The 26,618-nt window shown below is 39.2% G+C and overlaps 1 protein-coding gene across 4 annotated transcripts; it reads right to left on the reverse strand.

Moving 5' to 3' along the window:
• Positions 1-1,486: 1,486 nt before the first annotated feature.
• On the reverse strand, positions 1,487-25,746 carry fam204a (family with sequence similarity 204 member A). Of its 4 annotated transcripts, XM_085182364.1 has the most exons (8): positions 25,531-25,746; positions 25,146-25,239; positions 24,249-24,279; positions 23,894-23,999; positions 22,303-22,392; positions 11,849-11,958; positions 11,581-11,665; positions 1,487-11,441 (listed from the first exon to the last, which is right to left on the reverse strand). In XM_085182364.1, the coding sequence occupies exons 1-7, from the start codon at positions 25,744-25,746 to the stop codon at positions 11,614-11,616; spliced, it is 699 nt and encodes a 232-aa protein (XP_085038490.1). In that variant the 3' UTR covers positions 1,487-11,441; positions 11,581-11,613. The 4 variants fall into 4 exon arrangements, with proteins under 4 accessions (XP_085038490.1, XP_085038491.1, XP_085038489.1 ...); XM_085182365.1 differs by having other exon boundaries at positions 1,487-11,665; positions 23,894-23,996; XM_085182363.1 differs by having other exon boundaries at positions 1,487-11,665.
• Positions 25,747-26,618: the final 872 nt, after the last annotated feature.

Genomic DNA, 26,618 nt, shown 5'->3' on the forward strand with positions numbered 1-26,618 from the left:
GGCATTGTTATTGGACAAGTATAATGCCGCACATTACCAGAGCAACACAGCTGTTTCTATCAGCCAACACTAGCTTGGGAAGACATAGGGCGGGCATCAATTTAGCCTACTTATCTAAAGTCTCTAATTACTTGGTTTATTTGATAAACAGAACAAGGAGAATCCTTAAATGATTCTGCAAGATCCAAAGGGGATTAATTTCTTACTCCTTGAAAAAACAAATCACTGGTAGAATCCCTTATTTCACTCTTTAATCACGCATTAATTAGGAGCAATAGGGCACCAGTTACACTTGGCATTTGGTGAGATTGCAGGGGAAAAAAAGAGCCTGCATTAGCCTCTCCAGAGGAGGAGGCAAGCACATCAGGCTAAGACAAAGATGACACAATCAGACAGAACAGCGGGAAGCGTAAGTTGGGAAAATGGGGATCTGAGCTTCTCAAGCCCCATTCCCACACAAAGCACCCTTTCCTCAGGCAGAAACACTCACTGGATACTCGTCTGACGGTTAAGATTAAATAATTATGCCACTGTATTATTTTGATTCAGTTTTTTTCACAATGTTGCTACTAAACATAACTGTTCTGATTGAATATTACCATTCACTGTAAAAGCAAGCATTGTTAAGTGTGAAGAAATCAACGTTGCATATCCCTACTGACCTTTAGTGGTAAGTTCTGTTGTTTTAGGCAAAACACCTTCTGATGTGAAATGGAAAAACACACAAAGGTGGTTCACACGTGAGTTTCAGGAAAGAAACGCGAGAAATGAAAGATGAGAAACGATTTAGCCAGCTATGGAATAACTGAAAAATTAACGCTGTTAAATAAGCCATTAAAAGCAATTAGAACATGTGACTAAACATGCAACGCCAAGTCACTGGAGTGAGACACAGCAGCGCATGAACTTAACGTAAACGTCTGTAAGGGCATTAAAAATGTCTGGTTCTGAGCGTGTGGAAAGCAGTGAGGGTTAATCACGGGAGGCTTAAACTCTGGGAGGTTTAGCAGCAAAAGAATCGCACTCAAGGAGAAAAGACTGAATGCACTGTATGAAGCAGGGGCTAAACACCTCCGCTATGTTTACACGCATGGATTGACTTAATGAACGTCCAATTAAGGTCTGTTTGAGCTATGTTATTTACAACCAGCTGGCAAAAACAAAGCCACTATGTACATGTTTAACTGCACTGGTTCCTAAACAGAACAAATCGAGTCTTCTTCTGCAGGTAATGGCAGTAAAAGCATGTATTTTTCTCTATTTTAAATGTAAAACACAGAAACTGATCTAAGTATTAAGTTATCTTTTGGATATGTGCGGCACGTCACAACAGACTTATGCAACAAGCAAGCGAGTATGTCCGTCTTCATGCAGCTCTTTAGCTCTTTAACATTTTGTCATTTTAAAAATTTGTTGGTTGGCAGAATATTGAATTATTTAGACTGAATGAACCAATTGTTACAGTTTGTAAGGCTTAATATGTTCACACTCTTTTTTGATATAGGACTTCAGATGCTCTTCAGTGTTGGACTTCCTTTGTTGTATCTGTTTTTATCCCTTTTTTTTTGTATAATTAGAACAGTGTTTCCCAACCACTATGTGCCGCGAGAAATGATCAGGTGTGCCGTGGAAGATTATCTGGTTCCGTCTGATTAGTACTCTAAGTGACCAGCGTGAGAAACGGGCAGAACAATTACATTCTCTTCCACTAGAGGGCAGAGCAACTATCTGCTCTAATTAAATTGGTTGCTAACTGCCAGTAAAACAGAAGAAGACGAAGAAGAAATTACATAATAGTCATGCTGTAAGTGAGACAACCCAGTGCTATAAATAGATAAATATTTGAAAAGAAAAAGTAGTCAATCTGACCCAGATGAAGGCCCTAGCATGAGTAGTGTTCAGAAGAAAGCAAAAAAGGTATACTGGGAACAAACCGAGCCAATTCCGCTGTACCTGGTCCATGGTGGAAAATTATCAGTATGCTTTTTGTGACATTTTTGTTTGGTGGTGTGCCGTTTGATTTTTCTAAAGTGAAATATGTGCTGTGGCTTCAAACGTTTGGGAACACTGAGCTAGGAAATGTTTCAGAGCCATGTTGTTGCAAAACATGGAGAATGTCGTTTAGCATGATCTTGCTAAAATAAGCAAGAAAAACTATTTTCTGCATGATACATGTTGTTCCAAAGGCCAAGTTTCCTTTTTGTTTCTTAAATGGGCTCGGGCCCAGAGAAGGTCATGGCATTTCTGAATATTGTTTGTTTTGTTTTTTTTTTGTTTTTTTATTGAATTGTAGACTTTTAACTTTTACGATTTCATAGATGCAGTATAGTGGTGGCCATGATACTAAATCTGCAGATGATGATGTCTTTATCAAAATTCTTTTCAGGGTGTACCCAATCATGCTAATGAAGTCACGCCAGGTATTTTTAAGCCTATTAAAAATACAGACTGTGAAAGTCTATATTACAGTGCTAGAAGCATTAGGTTTGCAAAGTGCAGGTTGGCTTTCTGTTGTTATGCCAAAACAACATACTTTGTTGGTCTAAAACAGCCTATAAAACTAGAGTAAGATTAACTAGATTACTGAACATGCCTCCTTAACAGCCGCAAACCTTTACATGTTGGATCTGCACAACATGCTTATCCAGAAACCAAAGCCTGGCAAAAAATTACATTCAAATCCCTGAACTTCTTGCGCTGCAGCACCTCAACCAAACTGCTATTAAATAGCAATTATGTCTTCGCTTACATTTTTTTTTTTGACGACTCCTTATCTAAGATGAAAACCGTATCAAACTCAATGAACAAAATGGGGTGTAAAATGCGTTTTGAAACCATTATGCTCTCACCCTGTTTTCGTATTTTGCGAGCTTAAATAAAGAGGTAGCTTCTCAAGCAATCTTGGCCTTGTTTGTTTAACGTAATTACTACTTGTCCTCCCATCCTGCCGGCCCAGATGATGCATGAAAATTACCATTCCCCTACTTCAATCAAAGCAGGAAAAAGAAAAGGGAGAAAGGGGGGAACAGAGGCGAGCAGATGGGAGGGGGAGGCAGTGAGAGAGGAACTCTGTGAGACACACAGAGCTCCCTCCCTGCATGACAAGAAAGGGCACTGTCTCTGATTAATTAGCTGGAGTTGGTAATCAGTTTAATAAGACTGAAGTTGATGGTGAGAGGTCCCCTTTGGCAGAGCCACGCTAAGCTTAGCACTCTGTTCAGGGCCCTCGCTTTCTTCCACCAAGTAAACACGCAGTGTCTATTTACATAAACAGTTGTTTCTTTTTTGTGGGGGGCTGTTTTTCCTTCCAAACCGCCTGAAAGCCCAACACCACCGCTTAAGTCATTCACAACAATGGCAGCGGGGATAGCAGACAAATTCATGAATTTTTCACCATATGAGAACTAATTAAATTGAGGCCTTTTTGAAATGAATATAGTGTGAGGTACTCACTAGCCCTACGCACACAAAGAGGCTATAATTCAGTGATTGAATTCTGGCTTGATAGCATTCAGTCTTTTACTATAGTGAGCTATACAGATGGCTGGGGTCCTTTTCATTCTTTTCTTTCTTAATGGCAAATCTCATTATGGCAGTTATCACTGTATGGAGAACAAGACGGGAACGATGGGCCACGAAGCTACACGGTGCAGGAATTTGGTACCTGTCTGCTGTTGAACATGATACTTAACTGTTAGGTCACCTAATGATGAGCATTTCAAATCAGAAATTTAAATTCATTAACAATATATGCAAAATACGTATTGTTAAAGCACATATGAACTGCTGTTAGACTTTTGTCCTTAATCATGTCAATAGGACATAAGAGCTAACACGGGTTATATCTACTGACCTTGAAGCAAAATTCAACATGTGCTTTTGTTTTTAGAAAATGATATTGCTGTCATACTAAATGAAAGCTGGCAGCAGGGCAACATAAATACCACATTAGGCTCCAGGCACACAATCTCAGAGACCAGTTAGTAACCATCTTGCAACCACTTGCTGGCAGTTGCTGTGAAATCGATTTTTAAACACCCAGTCAAACCAGCCCAAAGACCAGTCAGTGACACCCTGGCATCCACTGGTTGCTAGGGAAAAGTGGTCACTGATTGTGGGATGTGTCTGCAAACACTTACCACTTGCCAAGTGGTAGTGAAAATGTGACGAGAGCAATACAAACTGTAAACAGATTTGGTTTGCCTTCAAAGTAAAAGTTGCACTTTTTGAACTGTGTTGGTTGCAGCAGTAAGGTACAGCTTTTATTTTGAAGGTGAATGTTCTCTGCTTCTGGTGTGTGTCAAATTTCCAAGTTTCACTACAACATGGAGAATAAACTGCAGAATGTTTGCAGACAAGTCGGCACCTTTCATGCAACTGCAGCAGTCTGTTTGCAACCAAAGCAATCACAAGGAGCTTTTTAGGATGGCACTGTTTTTGCAACTCTTCCAGTAACTGTTTACCGGATACACTTTTTCCCCTAGCAACCATGTGTGACTGGGGTCATATACATATACAGAGGCAGTCCAGATGGTTCAGCATTTTCAGTCTTCATGCTAGCTTAAAACAATCTTGGCTTTAGTCTCAGAATGGACAGGCACCCTCAGCAAGAAAGTAAATAAGCCAACAATACTTTACATATACTTCTCTATGACTCTCAGATCCAACTGATCTTTCCCCCTCTGAAGATGTAAATCTTTAAAGATGTAATTCAACAATTCAGTTTACTGCAAACGTTACATGAAACGGGGTAAATAGTGAATTTGTTGGGGACTATTTTCAGTGGTGGACTAATCTGGATTTGGTGCTTTAGTGAGTATTTTTCAGCAGCAGGAAGGTGTATGCAGAGTACCCAAAATATACTATAGAGTATGTTTATTGTAATGAAGGAACAGTGTGGCTCACTGATGTGTTTTTAATGGAGCACAGTGGAGCTCTGTGGCACAGAGGAATGAGACAGGCCTTGGCTTTGGATACACAAACAGCCCTCGCTAGCAGCGTTAATTCATTGTTAGCTTTGCTGTTTGTGGGATTTGTTATTAGTGTGCAAATTTCACCTTCAGCAAAAGTTTGGGTGAAATTTATGGAGAAAATTAAGAACAGTTCATTGGCCGTAACAGCGAGATCTCAGTAAACTGAACCCCAGATGTAAACACGTTCCTCTATTAGTTCAACACGCGTTATCTTTCCACATTAATGTCAGTTTGAGATGAATAAAATCATTTGAAGCGAGATTGCCTTTATTTCTGAGTTCCTCAGTCAGTAGTGTTTTTTTTATCCTCCCCTGCTCTCTGCACCTCATTCCTGCTGTCATGATTAAGACTGTTCTTTGCCCCGTCCATTTGAAAATGTTTAAGATAAATTAATCATATGAAGGCTCTCACATGACATAACCTCTTTAAAAGTATAATTTTACTTTCTGAATTGTTCACTCTGTTACACTTAAATCTAATAAGTCATGACTTAGACAAGTCTTGGAATAAAAAACAAGCTGTTGCTGTCATGGCCCAGCAGTTTCTATCTAAAGTAAACTCTGAGGACCGAGCCTGTGATAAGAGAGCACCACATCACCCTGTGGCGTTAATGATCGTCCGCTGTTACAACACAAAGACAGTCAAGTAGCAGATAGAGCACAGAAATAATTTAAGCAGTGCTAAGTGGTCTATTGTCATTCAAATGATAAATTATGCTTGGCAGAGGTTTTAAAGTCACTTTTACAAAGCGTTGCTATTGTTTGTGTCGAGACAAGGTTTTAACGAGTCGGAATAGAGGGAATTACTTGGGAGAGTTTGGAGTTCCTTGGGGTTTGGACGCAAATTGGTTCCCTGCTCATCGGGCCTGCCCGGACTGTTAGACAAGCCTCCAACATGACAACACTGGTGCTCATAAAACACTGCACCGATGAGACAACAGTGCATAAATGAGGATCTGGAGTCAACATGACAGTTCGGGTTAGTCTTAAAGCTAGAAGTGACGAAAAGTTAAGGTGGAATTTGCCATAATGGGGGAGGGGGGGGGGGGGGAATCATTATTTTCACTAAAATGCACAGTGTACATTTTAGGCTATACTTGCAGTATTTTGTGAGCCATAACTCAGCTGTTATTAGCATCATTTTTTAGATTACTATAATGGATATCTAATACAAGGAAGTAATTATACCGCTTTTTTTTTTAGTTCTACCACCAAACTGCTGTTTTACATGTTTAACAGTAAAGAGCTTTTCTAAAATATGTCACTACTAAACGAATCTATATTATACTGTTGTTTTATTATTGGCTATGCTAGATTGCTATATGTCATGTTATATGCTATACTATGCGGTAATTTTACTACTGTATATGCTATGCTATGCATAAATGCTATCTACTAACGTCATTAGTTACACCATGCTAGTACCAGGCTGGACTCCTCACAACTGCCTAATTTCTTTGTGGCGTAGATTCAGGTAGGTGCTGATAACCAGTTGCTGCCGGATGATTTGAACCTCCACCACATCCCAAACGTGCTGTGACTGAGTACAGTGACAGTGAGCACAATGAACTCATTGTCATGTTCAAGAAACCAGATTGAGATCATTTGAGTTTTGTGACATAGCACGTTATTCTGCTGGCATCCATCAGAAGATGGGTACTCTGTGGTCATAAAGGGATGCACATGGCCAGGTAGGCTGTGGTGCTTAAGTGATGCTCAGTTGGTACTTAGGGGCCCAAAGTATGCCAAGAAAATATCCCCCACATCACCAGCAGCCCGAACCTTTGATACAAGGAAAGATGGATCTACACTTTTATTTTGTTTATGTCGAATTTGAGACTCATCAGATCAGGGAACATTTTTCCAATTTGCTGTTGTACAGGATTGATGACCCATCTGAATTGTAGCTTCAGTTTCTTGTTTTTAGCTGACAGGAGTGGCCTTTACTACTGTAGCCTACGAACTGTAGAGAAAAGGAATGGTTAGTCAAGTTACTGTTACTTCCTTTCAGCACAAAACAGTCTGTCCATTGTCCTCTGACACCAACGAGGCATTTTTGTCTAGAGAACTCGCTGGATGTTGTCTCTTTCTCAGGCCACCCTAAAGATGGTTCATAGCAGATCAACAGCTTATGTAATACTAATTTTTAACTCCCATTCTGATCCTCAGTTTGAAAATCAGCAGGTCGTCTTGACCACGTGTACATGCCTAAATGGATTGAGTTGCTGCACAGTGATTGGCTGATTTCATTAATGGGTAGTTTAACAGGTGTACCTAATAAAGTCAGTGAATGTATGCCAGGGGTGTCAAACTCACTGTAATTCATGGGCCACATATATGTAGAATCCAATTCAACCACACATAGGCGGGACCAGATTATATATATATATATATATATATATATATATATTTTTTTTTTTTTTTAAACAAAAACAAAATAGCTTTATTTCCATTCTTTTGGTGTAAAACGTTCACATTACTTCTGTGTATAAGGGTTAACTCAGTATGAAGGGATTGCTGCTGTCATGTGTTACTACAGTGTTACCAGTGTTAATTGATCACTAACAAGTTCAGAGTAGTTTAGAGTAGTAGTCCTCTAATCAAGCCTGTGTTTGTAATTACCTGCTGTACTGTAGGTGTGTGTTCTTCACATAGGAACTCCGTAATAAATTACCACACAAACTGGAGCTAGTGAGGCCTTTCCTGAGACAAATCAAGGTAACGTTAATTACACCATTAAATTCATTTTCTCAGTGTAAATCCCCTCCGGCTGCTTTAGATCATGCTGTATCCTTTGTTAGGTCAGTGCAAGTTATACATTAAAGGCAAATTTATACACAATGACTGAAGGGGGAGTGTTGAATCACCACATGCTCACTGTTAAAATCAGACTACAATAAAAGCTTTTAACAGGTCAATATATCTGTATATGTTGCATGACATAACCTGGTCAAAAACATAATTTCCTCCCCATTTTTCCAGGTACTTGCTCTGCTTAAGATGTCATTACCTCTGTTGGGACTGTTAAATGGTTCCATAAAGAAAAATGAAATATTCATTAACTTGGTTAATAATTCATTCAGATAAAATGCAATATGTGGTTTGCAGAATGAAGATGAATACGTAATGAGTGCATGCTCAGCATATTTGTGCGTGGGAATGTTTTTATTTCGCGATAGCAAAGGGAGAAAATTAATTGAAAGTTCACTTTCATTCTTTTGTTCTACAAGTCAGGCTAAATGATAAAATAGATGCTTTCGAAGCAGTTTTGAACTAAGAAACAATTAAGAGGGTGTATATGTAACCCACATAATATAGAATAGTTTTTAATTAGTGCAGAGTAAGTGCATTTAAACAGTTTTTATAAATCATAACTGTTAGCCTGACCTAATTCACACACTTTGAGAGAACTGTGCAGAGAACTTTGTTCTTTGCTGCCTGAAAATCGGAACCATAACCTCTGCTTATCATGTGACACGAGCCTGCAGAATGAAACAGCGCATTGATAATTTCATGAAAAGTTTGGTCACAGCTGAAAATTTTCCAGTTGCTACTCCAGATGTCACATCCAGCCTCCTTACTCTCCCGTCCACAAACAGCGGTTAAGTGTGTGCACGCTGCCTCGGTTAACAGGAGAGTGGTGAAGTGTTCCCACACCGCCTCACTGCAGTGTAAACACCGCTCATCCAAACACTGTCAAACTAATTTCCTCACACCACAGAGGTTCATTTTGGCTTTCGGATGAATCAATTCTTCCTCTAATTATCAATTGTGACACCCATAATCACTCTAAGAGTGTAGCGCTGAATAAATGGCATGTCTTTTGTGTTATAATTCTGTGCATCTTGACAAACATGACCCATTAAACAACCCTGTGGCCTTTTTCGAGAGCGACGATTACACTAATTAAAACTGCAAAACATCTGAGAGGGCTGCCGACGTGCCAGAATTAAGCAGGTCATTAAATCAGCCAAGGAATATGTCAACATCCACGCTGTCTGTCACTCCCACTGTGTTACTTTGAGAATAAGGTGTGGGGGAAAGGGGGGGCTTGTGTGCAAGAATACAATCATAACTGACGTGATATCAAATATAAAACCTGACACGTTACAGCTCTTCTGCTTTGGCTCGAGGCACAAAACAAAATAGGACACGAGGCACTAATAAACTAAAAAACAAAACACATCACACTTTGATAATAAAGATGTAAAACTCTTGGTTTGTTTGGTTTTTTTCCTTTTATGAAATGCCAAAGTGGTGTTTTGGCTCTCAGCTCCACTCCGTTTGGAAACTAATGGTTTCCAAATGGAGCTGAACTTTAAAAAAAAAAGAAAAAAAAAGTGTGAAACAAATCCCCCCAAAAACCGCTGCGGCTAAAATTTGATGTGAAAACAATTAACAACACACAAACAAAGCCGCCTTCCTCTGAGCTACACCGCGCTCTAGGTGTGAAGAGTTTTTCAGCGTGGCTAGCCTTTATCGGCAGCATCTCGGAGATCTCTCCTCCGAGTTAATCCTCTTCCAGCCGGCGATAGCAGCAAGCGATAGCGCCAATGTCTTGTTACCAGCAACATATGTTCCCTTTCATACAACAGCAGCTTTCCAACCATTTAATGGGATTGTTGTTGTTGCGGTTTTATTTATTTTTTTCTTTCAAAGCCTGCTTTACACAACAGTTTTCCTAGAAGTGCTTCGACATGTGCCCAAGGAATTTGTCTCTGCGTTTCACGACAAATCAGCCCAGGTCAGGGGCTAAGATTGGCCTCCAGTAAGAGACTCCTGAAAACACCTCCTCAACATGATGGGAAAGTGGATTTTCCAGCTTAAAAGCAGACTCATCTCTGCTCAGGGCATTATGCTGCGTTCAAAGAGATTAATAAGTGAGATGCTATTGATACGTCGCTGCGCTGCTCTTGGATCAGCACCGGTCATGTTCACTGACATCAACTAGTTTTAAAATAAGGCTACATGAATACAAGTCCACGTACTGTGATGTTTTTTTTGTTCTATAATCCTGTAGCAGCAAAAAAAAGGAGGCCGGTTTTCTTGGAGCACTCTTATCTCTGGAAAGTTCTGCAATGTTTGTGAAATACGCAATAATCAGACCTGCATCCAGTAATTTCCTGTAATAAATGTCTCGCGCTTAAGCACTTATCCAAAAACTTTCAAAGGCCATACATTTTTTTTTGCTTCCTTCCTAATTCTGCTGCCGTTAATGAAGCATCTCTGATGTTTCCTCACTCTTCAGTCAAGATATATTTTTCATAGCATTCATCAAAGTGAAGAAATCCCATGTTGTACTTTGATGTGCTTAACACAGTTTTAACTTGTGTCTCATTACAGAGATAATTAATAGTTTAATTAGCACCAATTCCCGCCAACTGACAGCTTCTCTGACACAGTCACGTGACATGAGAGGATACAAAACAGTTGCCTGTTTTTTTAAAGTTCACCAAGTTCTCTCAAGCTCATGTTTGGATTTCTTTAGCTCAGGTGTTTTGCGTCATAATGACCTAAAAACTTTTATTGCTGATGTTTTGTTAAATTTACTCCATACCGATGCAGTGAGCCTATGAGAACGCGCCTCACCAGGGGACAAAGTGCTCAAATATGTGAAATGCAAACAACTTTGGTGGATTAATTTTTAATTCTCATTACCTTGAAGCAAAGCGGTCGGTTTTTTTTTTTTCTTTTAAAGTGGTTTGGTTATAAAAAAGAAAAAAAAATCAAGCTTTATGACTAAAAGTAATTATCTTTCTTCGGCTTTTTATTGTGCTTGCTGGTTGCAATTAACACTTCCTGGAATCTGAATGAGCATTTCAGAAGTGTTGAGTAGCTGCGGAGGCAAGCGCTGCAGATCAAAAAAAAAAAAAAAGCAGAAGAAGAAAAAAGATCAAAGTAAGAGGGAGTGGAACGGTTTTTAGACGAGTTTACAGATGCTGAAGAGAGCTCATCACACAATGAGCAGCGAGTGTATGCTTCGAGAAACAGCGTGCGCCTCTTGTTCAGGCTCCGAAACAATAGCGAGTCTCCCAGCATGGGCGAGGGCCAGCAGCAAAGCCTCTGCTTCGAACTTCCAGTTTACGACTGCTCACAACAGTTTACAGCAGCCAAATTTCATTTTCTACTCCCAAATCCTATCGCACATTATCCTGTACATTGCATTAGAGCTCTAATCTTTCCTTTCTCTTCCCCAGAAGAAGAAAAGAGCGCCTTCATGATTAACCCACTTTACAGCAATAAATAAACGCATCATCCAGTAATGTACACCAGATTTAATTTGAGAGGGGGGGGCTCAAATCACTGAAATGTAATGAAAAATAACACAATGCAGACACCAGTGGGTGCCTTAGGAATTAATTTGAATGCTCCATCATTTTTTTCCTCCTTTTTACTCTTTGGATTGGGTTTTTTTTTCCTCTCAGCCAACTGCTGACTTTTCTCCTCTCCCATGCTGCTGCTGTAAAATCTTCAAAATATACAAAAAAGTATAAGAAGAAACATGATCAGTCTGCCACACACACACACACACACACACACACACACACACACACACACACACACATATATCTATACACACATATATATATATATATATATAGATATACACATAAAATCTTGTTCTTCTTCCTCCGTGTTTGTCACATGTAGCCCATGTTGCTTTTGGTTTCCCACCGCCTCTTCGCCTCAAAGCTGCAAAACAGAAAAAAACAACAACTTTGAAGCCCTTATGAATACATTTTAGCCATCAACTTCAATCACACTAGCTAATTCAGGCTTCGGCGGCTCTATCTTAACTGTACTTGAACCCAGAGTGGTCGCGCATGGCAGAAATGATGGCAAACATAAACATGAGACCAGAGACAGACGTCATACCCCCAGGCTATTTGCTTCTTCCTTTTCTGCGCTGCCCTCAAAGCTTCCTCTTCCTGTTTGCCTTGCACAAAGTCACGGCAATCAGCAGCTTGAGCGATTTTCACGGCCATCTATTTGGAGGCAGACAGAGGAGAGGCTCATTAGAGAATGAAAATCAGTCTGTGGCAAGAAAAAAAGCCCCTTCTGACTGATGTGTGAGGGTGGCTTCTTGTCGAAGTCTCTGCTGCCTGCGATGCCTCCTCCACACCACAGCAAAACTGTCATTAAACCAAACGACATGTGAATGCCGTACAATCCTGCAGTCTAGCAAGTCTGGCAATATGTGACGTCAGGACTGAGTGCAACATATTTGACAGAATGTGACCACGAAAGCCTACATTATATATTTCATTCAGTAGGAATAAATGCTATTTTACATGTATGTGATGAACATATAATAAGATCTAACCCACTGCTTGTTCAGTATGTAAACAGTAGATTTAAGTAATTCTCTGCAACAATACTTCTGCAGCAAACACCTGCTTATTTCTATGAATGAGATGTACAATATCTTACAAGTCATGAAGCATTTAAAAGAAAAAAAAAACTAAAAAATGAAGTCAATATGTGACCAGCTCTTTTTAAAAGGTACATGGCAGACAGGTTGCCCCATCATCATGGAGAAAATCTGCTTCAACGTGTTCTATTTTTATATATTATCCCAAAGCCTGCGTAGTCAGGTCTGTAGCAGGACTCGATGTTTCTTTTTTTTTTTATTGAGGATTTGAACCCTCCTTGATGTATCTGAGCAGCTAAAGCTTCTTACACACTTTCTAAATGGATGCTAAACTTGGAAGTTGGGACAACACCTGCTTAGATTACAAAGAAAAGTGGAAAAAATATCAATATCTGCTTGTTTTCGTTGTATTTTGTCAAAGAGTCGCGAATAAAGTCACTCGGTTCTCTCACATTTTAGATGATAGATTAAATGTGACATTTTTTCTTCAAGGACGGCAAAATTTTAAGATGTTGTAGAGAACTAAAAGGTGAATATTATGCACAGGTCTCTAACAATATTAACAAAAATAGTTTGTTTGTTTTTGAACATGAGCACTGTTTCAATAAAATTCTCATCACTATATATTTGATGTATTTTAAGAGCTGTGTTTTTCAGCTTAGAGTTTACAGTCTTTCCCCCTCCATCCTCTCAATGCTGTTTCTTTTAGATGCCTTTTTTTAATGTGCAAATGAAATACTAAACAAACAATGACAGCTGTGCTGCCTCCCCCCCTCCACTTCAAAAATGTTGCAAAGGCGTTTTCCACTCGTCTCCAATTGTAAAAGAGACTTTTTTTTTTGGAGCAATGCAGGCAGTCCCTGAAATCAGAAGTGAAGAGAATGACCGTGACTGTAAGAGGCAAACATTCAAATCCCAGGGAAGACATATGTGTGTATTGTGAAGCAGAATAATCCCAATAACCCCAGTCACACAGAAGCACAGGAAACAAAGGGAAAAATCCTGCCCCCTCTTTCACTCCTGAGATAGGTTTATTATTCAAGCAAAGGCAAACTTTGATAAACAACTTGGAACAATTTCACCAAACCTTTGGGTAATTCTTTGTAATATTCAGAGTACAATCAAGGGGGAAAGAAAGTCTTAAGGTAATGAAGAAATGTGCCACCACTGCGCCACTTGAAAAAAAAAAAAAGACCTGCTGGAAAAAAATGTTTCAATTATAATTAAGTGGGATAAACTTTATTAGAAAGACTGAAACTAAAATATCTCCTAATGCATGCTGGGATTAAGCAGGTCAGAGCGAGCAGGCAGGAAAAATTAAACTCTAAAGGCTTTTTATCACCATATTTCAGGAACCAAGGGTGTAAAATGTTCTAATTTGGGATACATTAAAAGCCATAAAGGTCTTTCAAAAAGATTAATGGTACTTTGCTTGGATTTAAGATAAGGGCTCCGGCTGGCTGCAAGTACTGGGCTCCGGCTGGGCCCTCAAGGCATTCATCTATACAGTCACTGGAAGATTTGTGAGAGCGTCTGCATAACCTGAAGCGTACATACTATGACAGTTCTCCAGTTCTTTGCCATTTTTATAGGTTTTAAATTCCTCAAATCATGTTTTCTCCTCTTTTCTCCTCCCCTCTCCTCTTTAAGAGAGTTATAACAAGGAGGGGGGGACGGTTGCTCAAACATTTGCAGTAGATTTGCGAGCAGATAAAACCACTTCAGGGTGTTCCCTGCTTCTTGGCAGAGCAGCGTAGGTGCTAAATGCTTCTGAGTGGCTCTGATGCATGCTGAGATTATAAACCACACATTTATTAAATTGTTGACAAATCTGAGAACAGCTCTTGCTCTCTGTGTTTGTAAAGGAGAAAAAAAAAGAAAGCCACACTGGCTCATTCTGGGAGCAAATCAAACGAAACTGCATGATGCTAAATGGTTTAATTTGGAGATTTACAGACAGAGCTTTTTCTTTTTGCCTACACGAGGATTACCCACATTAACCTGCTCTCCTGTGGGGTTGCATTTGAAATGCAAAAGGTCTTGAAAACACGCCTTCCTGAACATTCCAAAAGCAAAATTAAAACCCACTTCCATGGCCCTCATTTCCCCCTCTTTTAAATTCACAACACAGCTTTTACTACATTTAAAGCATTAAAGGTCTTTAATATTTTCCCTGTTTCTTTCTTTTTTTTTTGTATCTGTTTAGTCTACACTCCCCGATTGTCTTTACTGGGGCTCAACATTAATGTCAACCAAGTTACCTAGGAGACAGAACAGATCAAAGAGACAAAAAAAAAACCCTCAAATGTCTGATTAATCAAGCCTGCAAACAGCTTATTTCTTTTAGCCTGCATGCAAGTATGAAAATGAGATTCCGAGAGCAGTACATTGTGCAGATTTGTTCATTCTTATCTGAACAAAGCCAGCGGCAGCTTATTTCATGGATCACTGGCACTGTCAGCGCTGTGGCGCCGAGCAGGTGACGGCTCCTCTTTCTGTGGCGAGAACAAAATTAGCAAAAAGTCGGCACAAATTAGCCTCTCATATTTTCAGTAATATGACATTATTTTTCATTTACTTTTTTGATCCACTTTTCAGGATTTTTTTCCTCCCCCCTCCCCTTGCGTGCATCTTAGTGCCAAATCCTTTCACATCAGAGGCTGGGGAAAAATAAGAATGGAAGTACAAAGCGGGAATAAAGGCAGGAGACAGGAAAACCTCCTGCATTCTTTGTTTATGTGGCTCCTAAAAGGCAATTCTTCCCACTCCACCACATATTAATGTACAATTAAATGTCCATCACATGCATGTTTCCCGTGCCTCATTTCTCTCTCCCTCTCTCTCCTGTGTGGCCTGTGTGCAGCCCTGCTAAAAACAAGGTTTATTCAGAGGATTAATTCTCTGACCTTTGGAAGATTTGAAGGCAAAAAATTCAGCCTGCACAATGCTGGCACTGCAGCAGCAGCAGCAGCAGCAGCTTAAGGCCACTAGGAGGGTTAAGTCAATAGTGCCGTTTTCTGTTCATCCACGTTTGGGTCGTCATGGAGATTCAAGCAGAGACCCAAACATGGGGCCTTGATACAAAAAATAAATATGTCAAAATCTGCATTGCGTGTGTGGAAATCCTGCACAAAGTTGCTCATATTAACGCTTTCACACTTTGTTTTCATTTGTGTGTCTGTTTTACGCTGCGTCCCTCCTTTTGTAGCACAGGGATCATAAAAACACTGTGGCAATTAACCAGCCAGTGCAAAAAGACAATAGCTGAATGGGAGATGAGAAAAATACGTCTCCATGTGGATAAAGTGTTAAAGCTCCTATTAACAATATGAAATAAATGATGGCTTTAAGAAAGAAATGGCCTTAAATCCATTCATAAATTTCCTATCCAGGAAGCCTCTTCCAATTAAAACGTGTGAGAGGTGGATTAACAAGGGCTATATGGCTTTGCCTCACTAAATCACCTCCCCGAGCTGCTCTGCTGCATTTGACGTGTAAACGATTAATGACCAGCCTAATTCCCTTATCACACTACCTTAATGCCTAAATAATGTGGCCTTAGTCAACTTTGGAAAGCAGGGCTATATAAGAAAGGAATGAATATCAGATTAGGCAGCTTGTGTGTTATTTCAGCATAATTTCTTAGGACTGAGGTGGAGGGGGGAAGAAATACGTGTCTCTGGCTTCTTAGCCTCAGTGTTGCAGCAGGACAGGGAAGGTCAAAAGATCGAGGGGTCAATCAGCACCACCCATATCGTATTCAAAAGAAAAGATTTTACGAGATTTTATTTAGTTAGTCCGTTATTTAAATCTCCAAGGTGAAACAATAGGTTGAGGTAAAATAAAAAATCCGACCCTAGAATCAGAGGTGCTGTCTTGCTGCTGTTTTTATTATCAAGTCGTCTACAGATTATTTACATGATTCACAGTAAGTCTAACTTGTACTAGGCCTTTGGAGGGCCAGGTCAACACCCAATGATAGTCCGTTTATTGTTACAGAACACAAAGGAAAAGATACTGTCATTATTTCTGAAAATGACTCAAAGTGATACAAATTGACTTACACAAACTACGATTTTTTTTCCAATATAAGAAATCAAATGTTACATAAGGAAATATAGCTATTTATTATTAAAGATGCATTGAGTCTTTGCTCTACAGCTGCACTAAATTTGTTCATACCTGCTGGTTTGTCTCCTGAAACAAATTATTATTTTGTTGATGTAAAAGACTGTTTTGTCCATCACTTGTCTTCAAATTGATTTCGTCCAACATAAAGCCAAAGGGCTGCTAATTGTACATACTGCTGAGCAGTTTAATCTATCAATACATTAGATTTTATAAAAAGAAGTAGTGCAATGTGGAATTAGTTACCACCAATAAAAGATGTTTTGGCCATTTTTTGTTATTTGGGGTTTTCATCTACTTAGTTCAGAAAAACTCTGTGGTGAAGCCAGACTATAAAGTTGAAGGAAATTAAAATAATAGAGTAAAATATCTAAAAATTTTTAATGTAAGCAGAATATGTTGTTACTGTTCTCCAATAGCAAATAAAGTAATTATGTAATGGACAAAATGCCATAGCTTTTCTTGGGAGCTTAACAGTGATCGTAGAAAAGGTAAATCCCTGATTGTCAATGTCTAATAATGAAGGATAAACAATTACAATGTGTCACTGTTTTCATTATAATACAGTCAGAATATCATAGCACGCACCTTCATGCTGTTATATTCCCACTACAGTGTCAATTTTCTTTGGGGCAGCCTCATTAGAGCTTTTTGTCATCTTGCCTCGTCTTTGACAAACAGAATTACACGGAAAGCTAAAAACAATGGCACTTCAGGGAAGGCACAGGAGAACAGCAATGTCTCCATTTCCTTTTCTAGTAATCTGATCCTAGATACATACAACATGTCATCTTTAGGGAATAGACAAAAAAAAAAAATCTCTGAAAGTTCGTCTGCTTTGTGCCATTTCATTATCTCGCCTCCTCTGAGTAGGGTAGGCTTATTAGCAAGCTTTGAACTCACACTTACAATAATATGCCATCAACAGTTTTCTAAGCTAATTAGAAAAAAACTGTTTAATTAATGAGTGACTGGCAATAAAATGGCAATCATGAAAAAAGAAACCAAGGGTGCTAAGCTTCCACTACCACCAATTAAGGCCTAATTACAAACAAATTATATATGTGTTTTGCTGTGGGCTTTAATTTAAAAAAAAAAAAAAAGGCTTTAATTAAAAGAGAAAACATGCTAATTAATTAAACAGCACACAAATCTACATTGAAAAGTATGCTTTGTCTATCAAGTAATTAATGAAATACAATAATCCAAATGAGATTCCCAGGCATTTGATAAAAGCTTAGTACCCATTTCAAAATCCATTTCAAAATTAATGGGCGAAAATTTAATGTGAGTCATCCAGAGATACAATAAAAGTTCATTCAGTGATAAATTGCTTATGCTGAAGGAAAAATGAACAAAGAGGAGAGTTTCCCTGAACTCTCTGCGAGGTGGCCTGGGGGGGCTCGCAGAGTCAGACTCCTTCTCTGATGTGGGGCGGGGAAAGTCAAAATCTGATAAAGCCTACTTTCCACAAAAGCACCGCTCATTAATTTTTTGATTACAAACACAGGGCATGGCGGGGGGAAGGTGGCGAGAAGAAAAAAGGTGTTAAATAACATAAATATCATGAAACACTCTTAGTTCAGCTCTTTGTTTCAACTAAGCCACCATGTCTCCTCTGACAAAATGCCGCGCCACCTTTGTTTCACAGCGTTTAAGCGAGGCTTTCCAAAGGGTAGATTTCAAGGACAGTGGGGCTTTTCCTTTCAGCAGCTGCACTATTGAAATGCAAGCTAGAACATAATGAGGGATGTTATAACCATCCGCATGTTCAAAAGCTACAGAAACTATAAATGGCTCCAGTTAATACATATTCATATGGCTAATTACAATACGATCTATTAGGAGGGATTCATTTTTAAACAGTTTGGATGTAGCACGCTATTATTGCTCAAAGTGGCATAACAAGAAAGCTCCACGACAAAAGGTCAATCCAGACTACATGTAGCAGTTTTGATATCCAATTAAATCACCAAATACCAGTATAGGCCTTAAAAGTTCAATGCTGGTCAGCCTCTGGTCTAAAACATACTGGGTCGTGCATAGTTTGTTGTTGGTGGTGGTTTTTCTGTTGCAGGGCATAGGCTGAAAAGAAAAACGGTCTTTTAAGACACCTTCTTTGTACTTGTGGCCATGTACATGGGGCTGCTTCCATCCTGATGGTGAGGCCAGCAGCAATGCAACATAGTTTTTCATTTTTCATATCCTTAAGCTCCTGGAAGTCATGAAATACACCCGACATCCATGTTTGTGGCAGACTACAGAGAGTTTCTGTTTTGAAATGTTAATGCCACTCTAATAACTGTGATGACAGCCATGGGGCAATAAAAGGCTAACACAACACGATGGTCTTTTGTAAAGAAATATACCCACTTACTGTATATGAAGCAAATGTAGGGATACATTCAAAAACAGATCAGTGGCTCTGTTTAATTGAATAGATATTTCATTTTTCATGTTGATTGAAGTACTACAATGAGAATGTTGATTAGTGCAGCAAAGAAAGTAGTTTACATTAGTGTCCGATTTAGAGTACAGTCATTATAGAATAAGTACACATTGTTCCAAAAATTGCATGGTTCTAATAACCCTTCAAAGGACTTAGAATAATTTGTAATAGTAAGCTGGCTACATGTCGAGAGGTGCCTGTCTCCCAACCAAAGACAAGCAGCATAGGTTCGGGCTCCCACCCCTGCGGCCCTGAATTGAATCGTTAACAAGTAGGGTGGATAGAAAAGATGGATGGATGGATATAAAATTTTTGAGTGTGATAACCTGGTAGCTTAAATCATATTTATTTAGATATTGAAAGGACCTTATTATGGTGTCCCACAGGGATCAATCGTTGGTCCACTGCTCTTCCTGTTACATGTAAATCACAATCACACAAATTCAGGAAATAATTTTGAATGTTTTGTGTGACGCTGATGATTTAATGGATGATTTAAGCTTTTGGGGGGTTTTGTCAACAGGTCAGACTCAAATCTGGGCCGCTGCAGTCTGACCATGTGAGCTAAAGTGGCACCCAGTCAAAAAGTAGAGTTAGATGTAGAAATTGAGTAGATTTCAGTTCTTATAGTCGTGTGAAAAAGTAAGTATAACCCTTTGATTGCTTTGGTTTTATTGCATTTGATCCTGTTTGATACAGTGACTACAGATAAACATAAGATAACATAAGATTTTCTTTACTACTTATCAGTTATAATCTTTTCATACTAGCTCATTTACCAGGAACAGAAAAATCAATCTGCTAAATATGAGCTGCTGGATGCTATCAGGCCTCATGACATGCTTTGAGCCATTTATAGTGTATGTGTCTGTCACTTCTTGTTATGCTAATTACAGAATTAATTAGCCCGTACGCAGCTTGCTGCAGAGTAAAATAATGTGCAGTAATCAAAGGATGGAGACCAAGTCTTAATTGGAGGACTTGCACCTTTTAATCTACTGAACTATTAAGACTACTTTAGAGGCAAGAAGATTTTTACATTGTTTTGTGTCTTCTAAAGCATGTGAAAAGAAATCTAAATGCGCTGAGGAGGATCAACAGGCATCTTTATGAGAAAAGAAACTGTCTGTATAATTTATTAAACTACATTAGGAAGCTTTGAAAATGCACTGTAGACAATAATAAACATTTCTTTAGAGGGGTAATATGTTTATTTAAAAATCTGAGCATGTCTTCACGAATTAATCTAAACACAAAGGCTTTCAGCTTTGAAACATATTTAAAAACTGTAATGAGAATAAAAACCCACAACCTGCAATATCCAAGCCGCGTGTCTTAGAAGTTTGACAGATGAAAGAAAACATATCTCAGAATTTATAAGGAGCCTTCAAAACAGGGTTTTACCAAATTGTTTTAATGTTTAGATTAAAAAAACGAAAGAAAGGAAGTAGAGCAAATGGAAATCATTAATTGATTTGTGGGAGCTCAAAACAGCAGAAACAAACATTTCCGTCTTACAAAAGAGGGGATTCTGACAGCAAGCTCTCTATCTTTCTTCCATTTCCCTTTGCTTTGAGGAGATAAGTGGGAATGCATTAGATTGAGGATGAAAATACTCTGAAACATTGTCATCCAACATGTACCAGCATTTTCTTTACAAAACAATGCCTAGAGGGACAAACAGGCCTCTTTAGTTCTTCACAGCTGTCGGAATGCTTTTGCATTTTTCGCGAAGAAAACCTGTTCCTATTCTTCGAGTGAAAAGCCTGCCACAATCATGTCAGGATGTTATGACCGTAAACAAATTAAACATCTAAGCAATTCCGTGCCAAATGAGCCACTCAATTATAACCTTGAAATTGATTCTGGCCACAGCGGAGATTATTGATCCTCTAAATGTTTGTCACAGTGCTCCCATCAACGTGAACAGGAAGGCGGTAAACAAACACCCTGGTCCTAAATGCTATCTGAATTACAGGCTGCATTAATATACACTATAATCCTCTATATCTGATTCAGAATCCCTTAAACTTTCTGGCTTTTAGCTTCCATTTCTCTCCCATTTTTTTTTTCTTTTTTTACTATGAGCAGGACTGCTTGTCTTTGTATTCGAAAGAAAACCTGTACAACTTTGCATCAGCTAGCATTTAGGGATTTAAAAATAGTCAAATCTATACTCTCTTGAAATGAAGTTATCAATGCCTAACAATGAATTGCGGCTGCCAAACTGCTGTCAGGTCCCATCACGGCTCTGGCAAGACACAAGGCAGGTGCCAGGGAGGCGAGAACCTCAGCTCAGGCTAAAACCAATCCACCAGCGCTCTAAGAGGCTTTCTGAAAGTACAGCACAGGTGCCACTCACAAGAGCTTTCATTTAACTCCCTCATATTCGATCACTCTGCTCGCAGTTAGAATGGAAATATGAAGGGGCTCTAATGCTTGCACACCAATGTCTATTACACAATGGAGATACTGGGTCACAAATGTAATGCTCACACAATTAGCACAGTGGATATTTTCATTTAGAAACCTCCTTATCCATTCAAGAGGTTCTGGTTGCAATTTGTTTTTCGATTACTTGCTTTAAATCAAATCATATCCAGATTTTTTTTAACGAAAGAAATCACATCATTTGCACCTCCTATGTTTCTTCTCCACAGCGAAGCCAGCAATGGCTCTAGCTGCTGTCCACTACATGAACATGAGAGTAAAAGTTACATTTTTGAACACGGCGTTTAAATAACTTTAATTTTTCTGTTGAGCAGCGTTAAATGGACGGCCCCTCCCACCTTATAACTCCAAATTGAAATCCTCAGATGCCAGGAAAACCTGAGCCTGTTCCATCTTTTTGTTGCCACTATTACAAAATGAAAACGCTCATGCGACGCTGTAAGCAAAATGCATCATAAAACAAAGAAGTTTAACTTTGATGCTCTGGCGGAGAAGTAACGCTGCAGCTGTATGTCTTTTTAACCACAATTATGTGTGTGTGGGCTACATTTTATGCTAAATTAGTTTCAAACCACTTGATCCTTGATGCCTGCCAAGGCGGTTAGTTACAAAACTTCAGGCACTGCATTTAGGGACATGTACACTTCAAAGGTATAAAACTCTTACCTGGAGAATGATTTAACAGTTGGCTTGAAAGCAATGTACCCTTCATTAAAAAGCAGAGCCAAAAGTCCTTTAGACACTGCCGCACTTCAAAACTAAGGGGAGGGCTTTCCATTAACTCAATGGAAAAGAGCTGCAGGACTGAATGGTGGATGTCTGCGTGTGTTTTTGTTCCTCTATGTCTTTGCAGCAGAAATGGCCACGGATCCATTAGCCTGATTTGTCACAGCGGGAGCACCCCAAAGATCTCTTATCAGCACAACGTACCTCTCGAGTGGCGAGTCTGTCGCTCATCTCCTCCGCCTTTGCAATGTCCCCTTCAGCTATGGCCCTCTCTATGCTCTTTTCTAGGCCGGACTGCAGAAGAGGGGGAAAAAAAATCAGTTTTTTTTTTTTTTGAAATAGGGGTAGAGAAAAAAAAAAATCAAAGAGTAACTTCAAAAGTCCCCAGGGCCTTATTTTTAATATGATTGCCATTACTACAAATATGTAGATTTCGCTTCACAAATGAAAACCTTTTTGATTGGATATTAGTGGGGAAATCTTAGAAATGCTACAGGAGATTACCAAACATAAATGTGACTCTTTAATTACACATTTCCATTACAGGCCTAAGCAGAGGGGGGTGCCGAGAAGCCCCCGGTCACTGATGGCAAGGCAGTTCTGCTGTGATGAGACTATCTCAGCGAGCCGAGTACCAGATTTCTTCAGCCCCCCCAAATTTCATCATGGTGGAAAAAAGAGATACACTGGAAAGAAACTGCAATTATTAATGTGCCCCCTCTGATGTATTGTTGACTGACTGTAAAAGTACAGTAAAGTAAACATCAAGTTTTAAAACGCAGATTTATTTATTTTTTGACTCTGATTGGTCAGCTCTGATTTAGTGTGCTCACTACAGTTCAATGTCCTGAACGTACCCGATCCGACTCGTGAACTCAGTTATCACCGGGAGTTTCTCACAAGCAGAACTCGGACAGACGATCATCGTTTATGCTGTGAACTGTGTTTAAGGTTAGGGTTTGGAGAAGCTGCTGCCAGATAAATAATCACATCTGGCAACTGTGATATAGTTTTTCCTCAATTACCTCACTACAAATTGTTTGAAAGACTTGCCAGACTCAAAATAATATATTAATTACAAGGATCTGCATTTGAGTGATGAAAGAGAACCTCATTATGATAATGTGGCAAGTTCTGTTACATCCAGCTTGGCACCCCATTCAAAATGAGGCTAAATTCATAAAAAAAAAGAAAAAACCCTCAATCTTATGCTGCTGAGATAAATTAAGCACAAAATACTCCAAAATAATCATTAAAGGGATTTCACATTGAAATTAGAACAGTTCCCATTCATTGGGTCACTCGTAATGTTCATCAAGCTCGCAAATATTTTTGCTTCATTAGCAATTTGCAATCGTTTTGCATTAAAGGTTTGGTCATCTTTAAGAGCTGAAATGCACTCAAATGGAAGAAAGTTCAGTTTTACATTTTTGTCTTTGTTCCAGCTGCAGTCACAGAGGCTGTAACCATCTCATCTTCTGCCAAGCAACACTTAGATTTTCAGTCTTTTTGCAGGTGAAGAAAAAAATCCTACATCTCACTTGAATCTTAACCACGCTACAAAGCAGATTCACCCTAATCTTATCACTAAACGTAGCTGAGCATAATCCCCAATGTACTTCTCAGTGTCAGGTTGAGTTATTATAAAGGTTCCCCTAATCCACATGTCATATCACGTAAAACAATGAGACGGTACAGTGGCAACGAAACACAAAGGATGTGAAGGTGTTTCTAACAGCTAAGACAGACACAGTATTAAACCTCAGAAGATAAGTTGGAAGGCACTCTTTGTTACCTTCGGAGGGGGTTTGGAACATGCAGGGGGATGAAATCGATCATTTACACCAAAATACTGCTTAAGCTCATCCCAGTGCTTCTCCCGCTCCTCTTGACGCTCTCTGCTGACAGAGAAAATGTCTGTTAATGCTCATGTAGACCAGCATTGCAATAAGACATATTTAGTGTCCATCTTTTTATTAACTTACTGTATTTCTTTTGTTACCCTTCTAATCAGATCTATGTGTTTTTCATACTTTGTGGCAACAGCATTTTGTAAGGAATTTGCCCGTAAGGATAGTTTGACAAACAGGAAAGGAAACATCCTTCACTTTACCTGACTATTCATAGTCTGTAATGTTGTGTAACAGTACCTTGTTTCTGCAGGTTCCCCACTTTCTGCTCCTGTGAAATTACACACACAAAACAAACAAGTTAATGATACGTAGGTTTCTTCTGTACGAGTCTGCCTGTCAAGTTCACTTTACATCAATGGCCACGTACAGTCCACTTTGATCTTAAGTGGGCCAAACCAGTGAAATTCCCCTTTATGTAGTAGTTTAACTGCATAAGCAATACCTGAGCTATCTCAATATAAGAAAAAGAAGTGTAATTTCAACATAGTGCAATTACACTGTCGTTTAATTGTTTAACATCATTACATTGGGGGAGTATGAATGATTTCGGGAGAAGTCTTTATCAGTAGACCAAGCTGTAAAAATGTATGACAACATAGTTAAAATGTATATCTTCCTTCAGATTTTCCAAAGACATCCAGTAGGCTGGACTGGAATCTTTGTCTGGCCCCCGGGCCTTATGTTTGGCACCCCTGATATTACTTCAGATGTTAGCTAGACCATGTGTACCAATAAGTTGCTCGACTACCTTTAAGGTAAGTTTCTATCAAATACAAAGGTTTATTTTCTTACAAATTGACCAATATTTTGTCCACTGGAAAAATGTGCAAACAATTACAGCCTGACTGATGAACTAGTTGGCCAATATTATCAACCAATCTATCACTAGCCTATCACAAATATATCAGTATTATAAATACATTTTGCTATAAAAGGTGCTTATTTTATAAACACTGTCTTCACACAGTATGTCCAGCAGAGCTACTCAAGTTTCACTTCTTCCAAAACGCTCTGCAGTATCTGCAGCACCTGCAGCAGAGCAGAGTAAGGTACTAATATTGGCCAATATATTGATATTGGAACTACTGAACTCTTCAAAAACTCCCCCATCTGTTGGATGTAGAACTACATTACCTTTCTTTCGCTTTCTTCTTTTCTTTTTTCTTCTGTCTTCTGTGACCTTTAATATCCTTATATCATCTTTCTTCCTCCGCAGATCCTGGAATTTCTTAAAGACACATACAAAGTGAATACAGCATCACTACTCTTGATTCTTTTCTGCTGCAGCTGTACAGATGTGGCATACGAAGAGGGCTTCAAAACCCTGCTTTTCTCACTTCAGATGAACCGTTAGCTCAAGTCTGAGCTGGGCTGGGGGTACTGCAGCAATAGTAAATGTAAACTTAGAGATAGTTAGCGTGAAGCTAACTTTCAGAGTTAGCTTCATTTATACAGGCGTCACTAAAACCAAAGAGGTTAGCCTGTACCTAGAATGAAAAATAAGATCAATACAACATACTTGCCACATTTCTTGGGATATGCCAGGCATACTGCATGTCGGAGAGTCACTGTCTGCAGTCTGAGTCGATTGTGACTCCTCCAGCGAGCATGTGTTTTTAGCAGAGCCCTTTTCAAATTCCCTCTTCTCGTCTTCTAAATCACCCGGCTTGTCCTCCTCGTCATCTGAACTGAGGTCGTCTTCGGTTAAACCACTGGGCAGGAGTCCGCTGTACATAACGAATCAGTAGATTATATTCAGCATATACGGGTAATTTATGATTGCACTGTATTTTAAACGGTCCGTAATAGGTAAACTACAGATTTCCACAACAGTTGTTAGGAGCGACTGTCATTTCCGGGTAAACACTGCGACGCTGCCTGCTAAACGGCACCTATTGGCTGATCGCAAACAGCGCTGAGCACAACGTCCAATCAGCGTTGTTGCTAAACAGTGGAGCACGAGGACTAAAAGCAACCTCTTATTGGCTGCATTGGTAGGAACAACTTTTAAGAAGTTCAGGTTTTATTTAACATATTCCTTAATATTTTCCTAGTATTCGGGTAAGGAGGTATTTTAGCTCCGAAGGAGCTCGAGCTTTACAGAAAAGTGAAACAGCTGCTGGACCGTTTCTAATTGAGGTGAGCCGGGCTACTGACAGGTCCGTGAATTACCAGGAATCATTCAAATGTTAACCTATATTTGTGTTATGTTCTCTGTGAGATAAGCTTCATTCTCTGACCAATAGTTCGCAATTTGCTTAAAGTGCTTTGGGCATTACATTATTATTAGAATGATTAGCATGCAAATCTTGTATAGCCCCCGGCACTGGCAGAGGCATCTAGCCTTAAATTGCTCTTTCACACTCATTCTCATTAGACTCTCTTTGGTTGCATCTTATTGCAAGGCCCATAATATACATAAATTACAGCCTGTATTTTCTGTGCTATGCAAGTGTAGCATAATGGGGGAGACCAGTGACACTGATGTGTATGTAAAACGGCCTAAAATCAGTTCTCAGGTAAGCCAGACATTAAAAGGGAAACACACACCTTAAGTTTAAACATAAGTATTGCGCTGTACTGGAGGAGAGCTACAGGACCTCCGTT

Source organism: Neolamprologus multifasciatus, chromosome 13 (assembly GCF_963576455.1).
Source record: "Neolamprologus multifasciatus chromosome 13, fNeoMul1.2, whole genome shotgun sequence".
NCBI lineage: Eukaryota > Metazoa > Chordata > Actinopteri > Cichliformes > Cichlidae > Neolamprologus > Neolamprologus multifasciatus.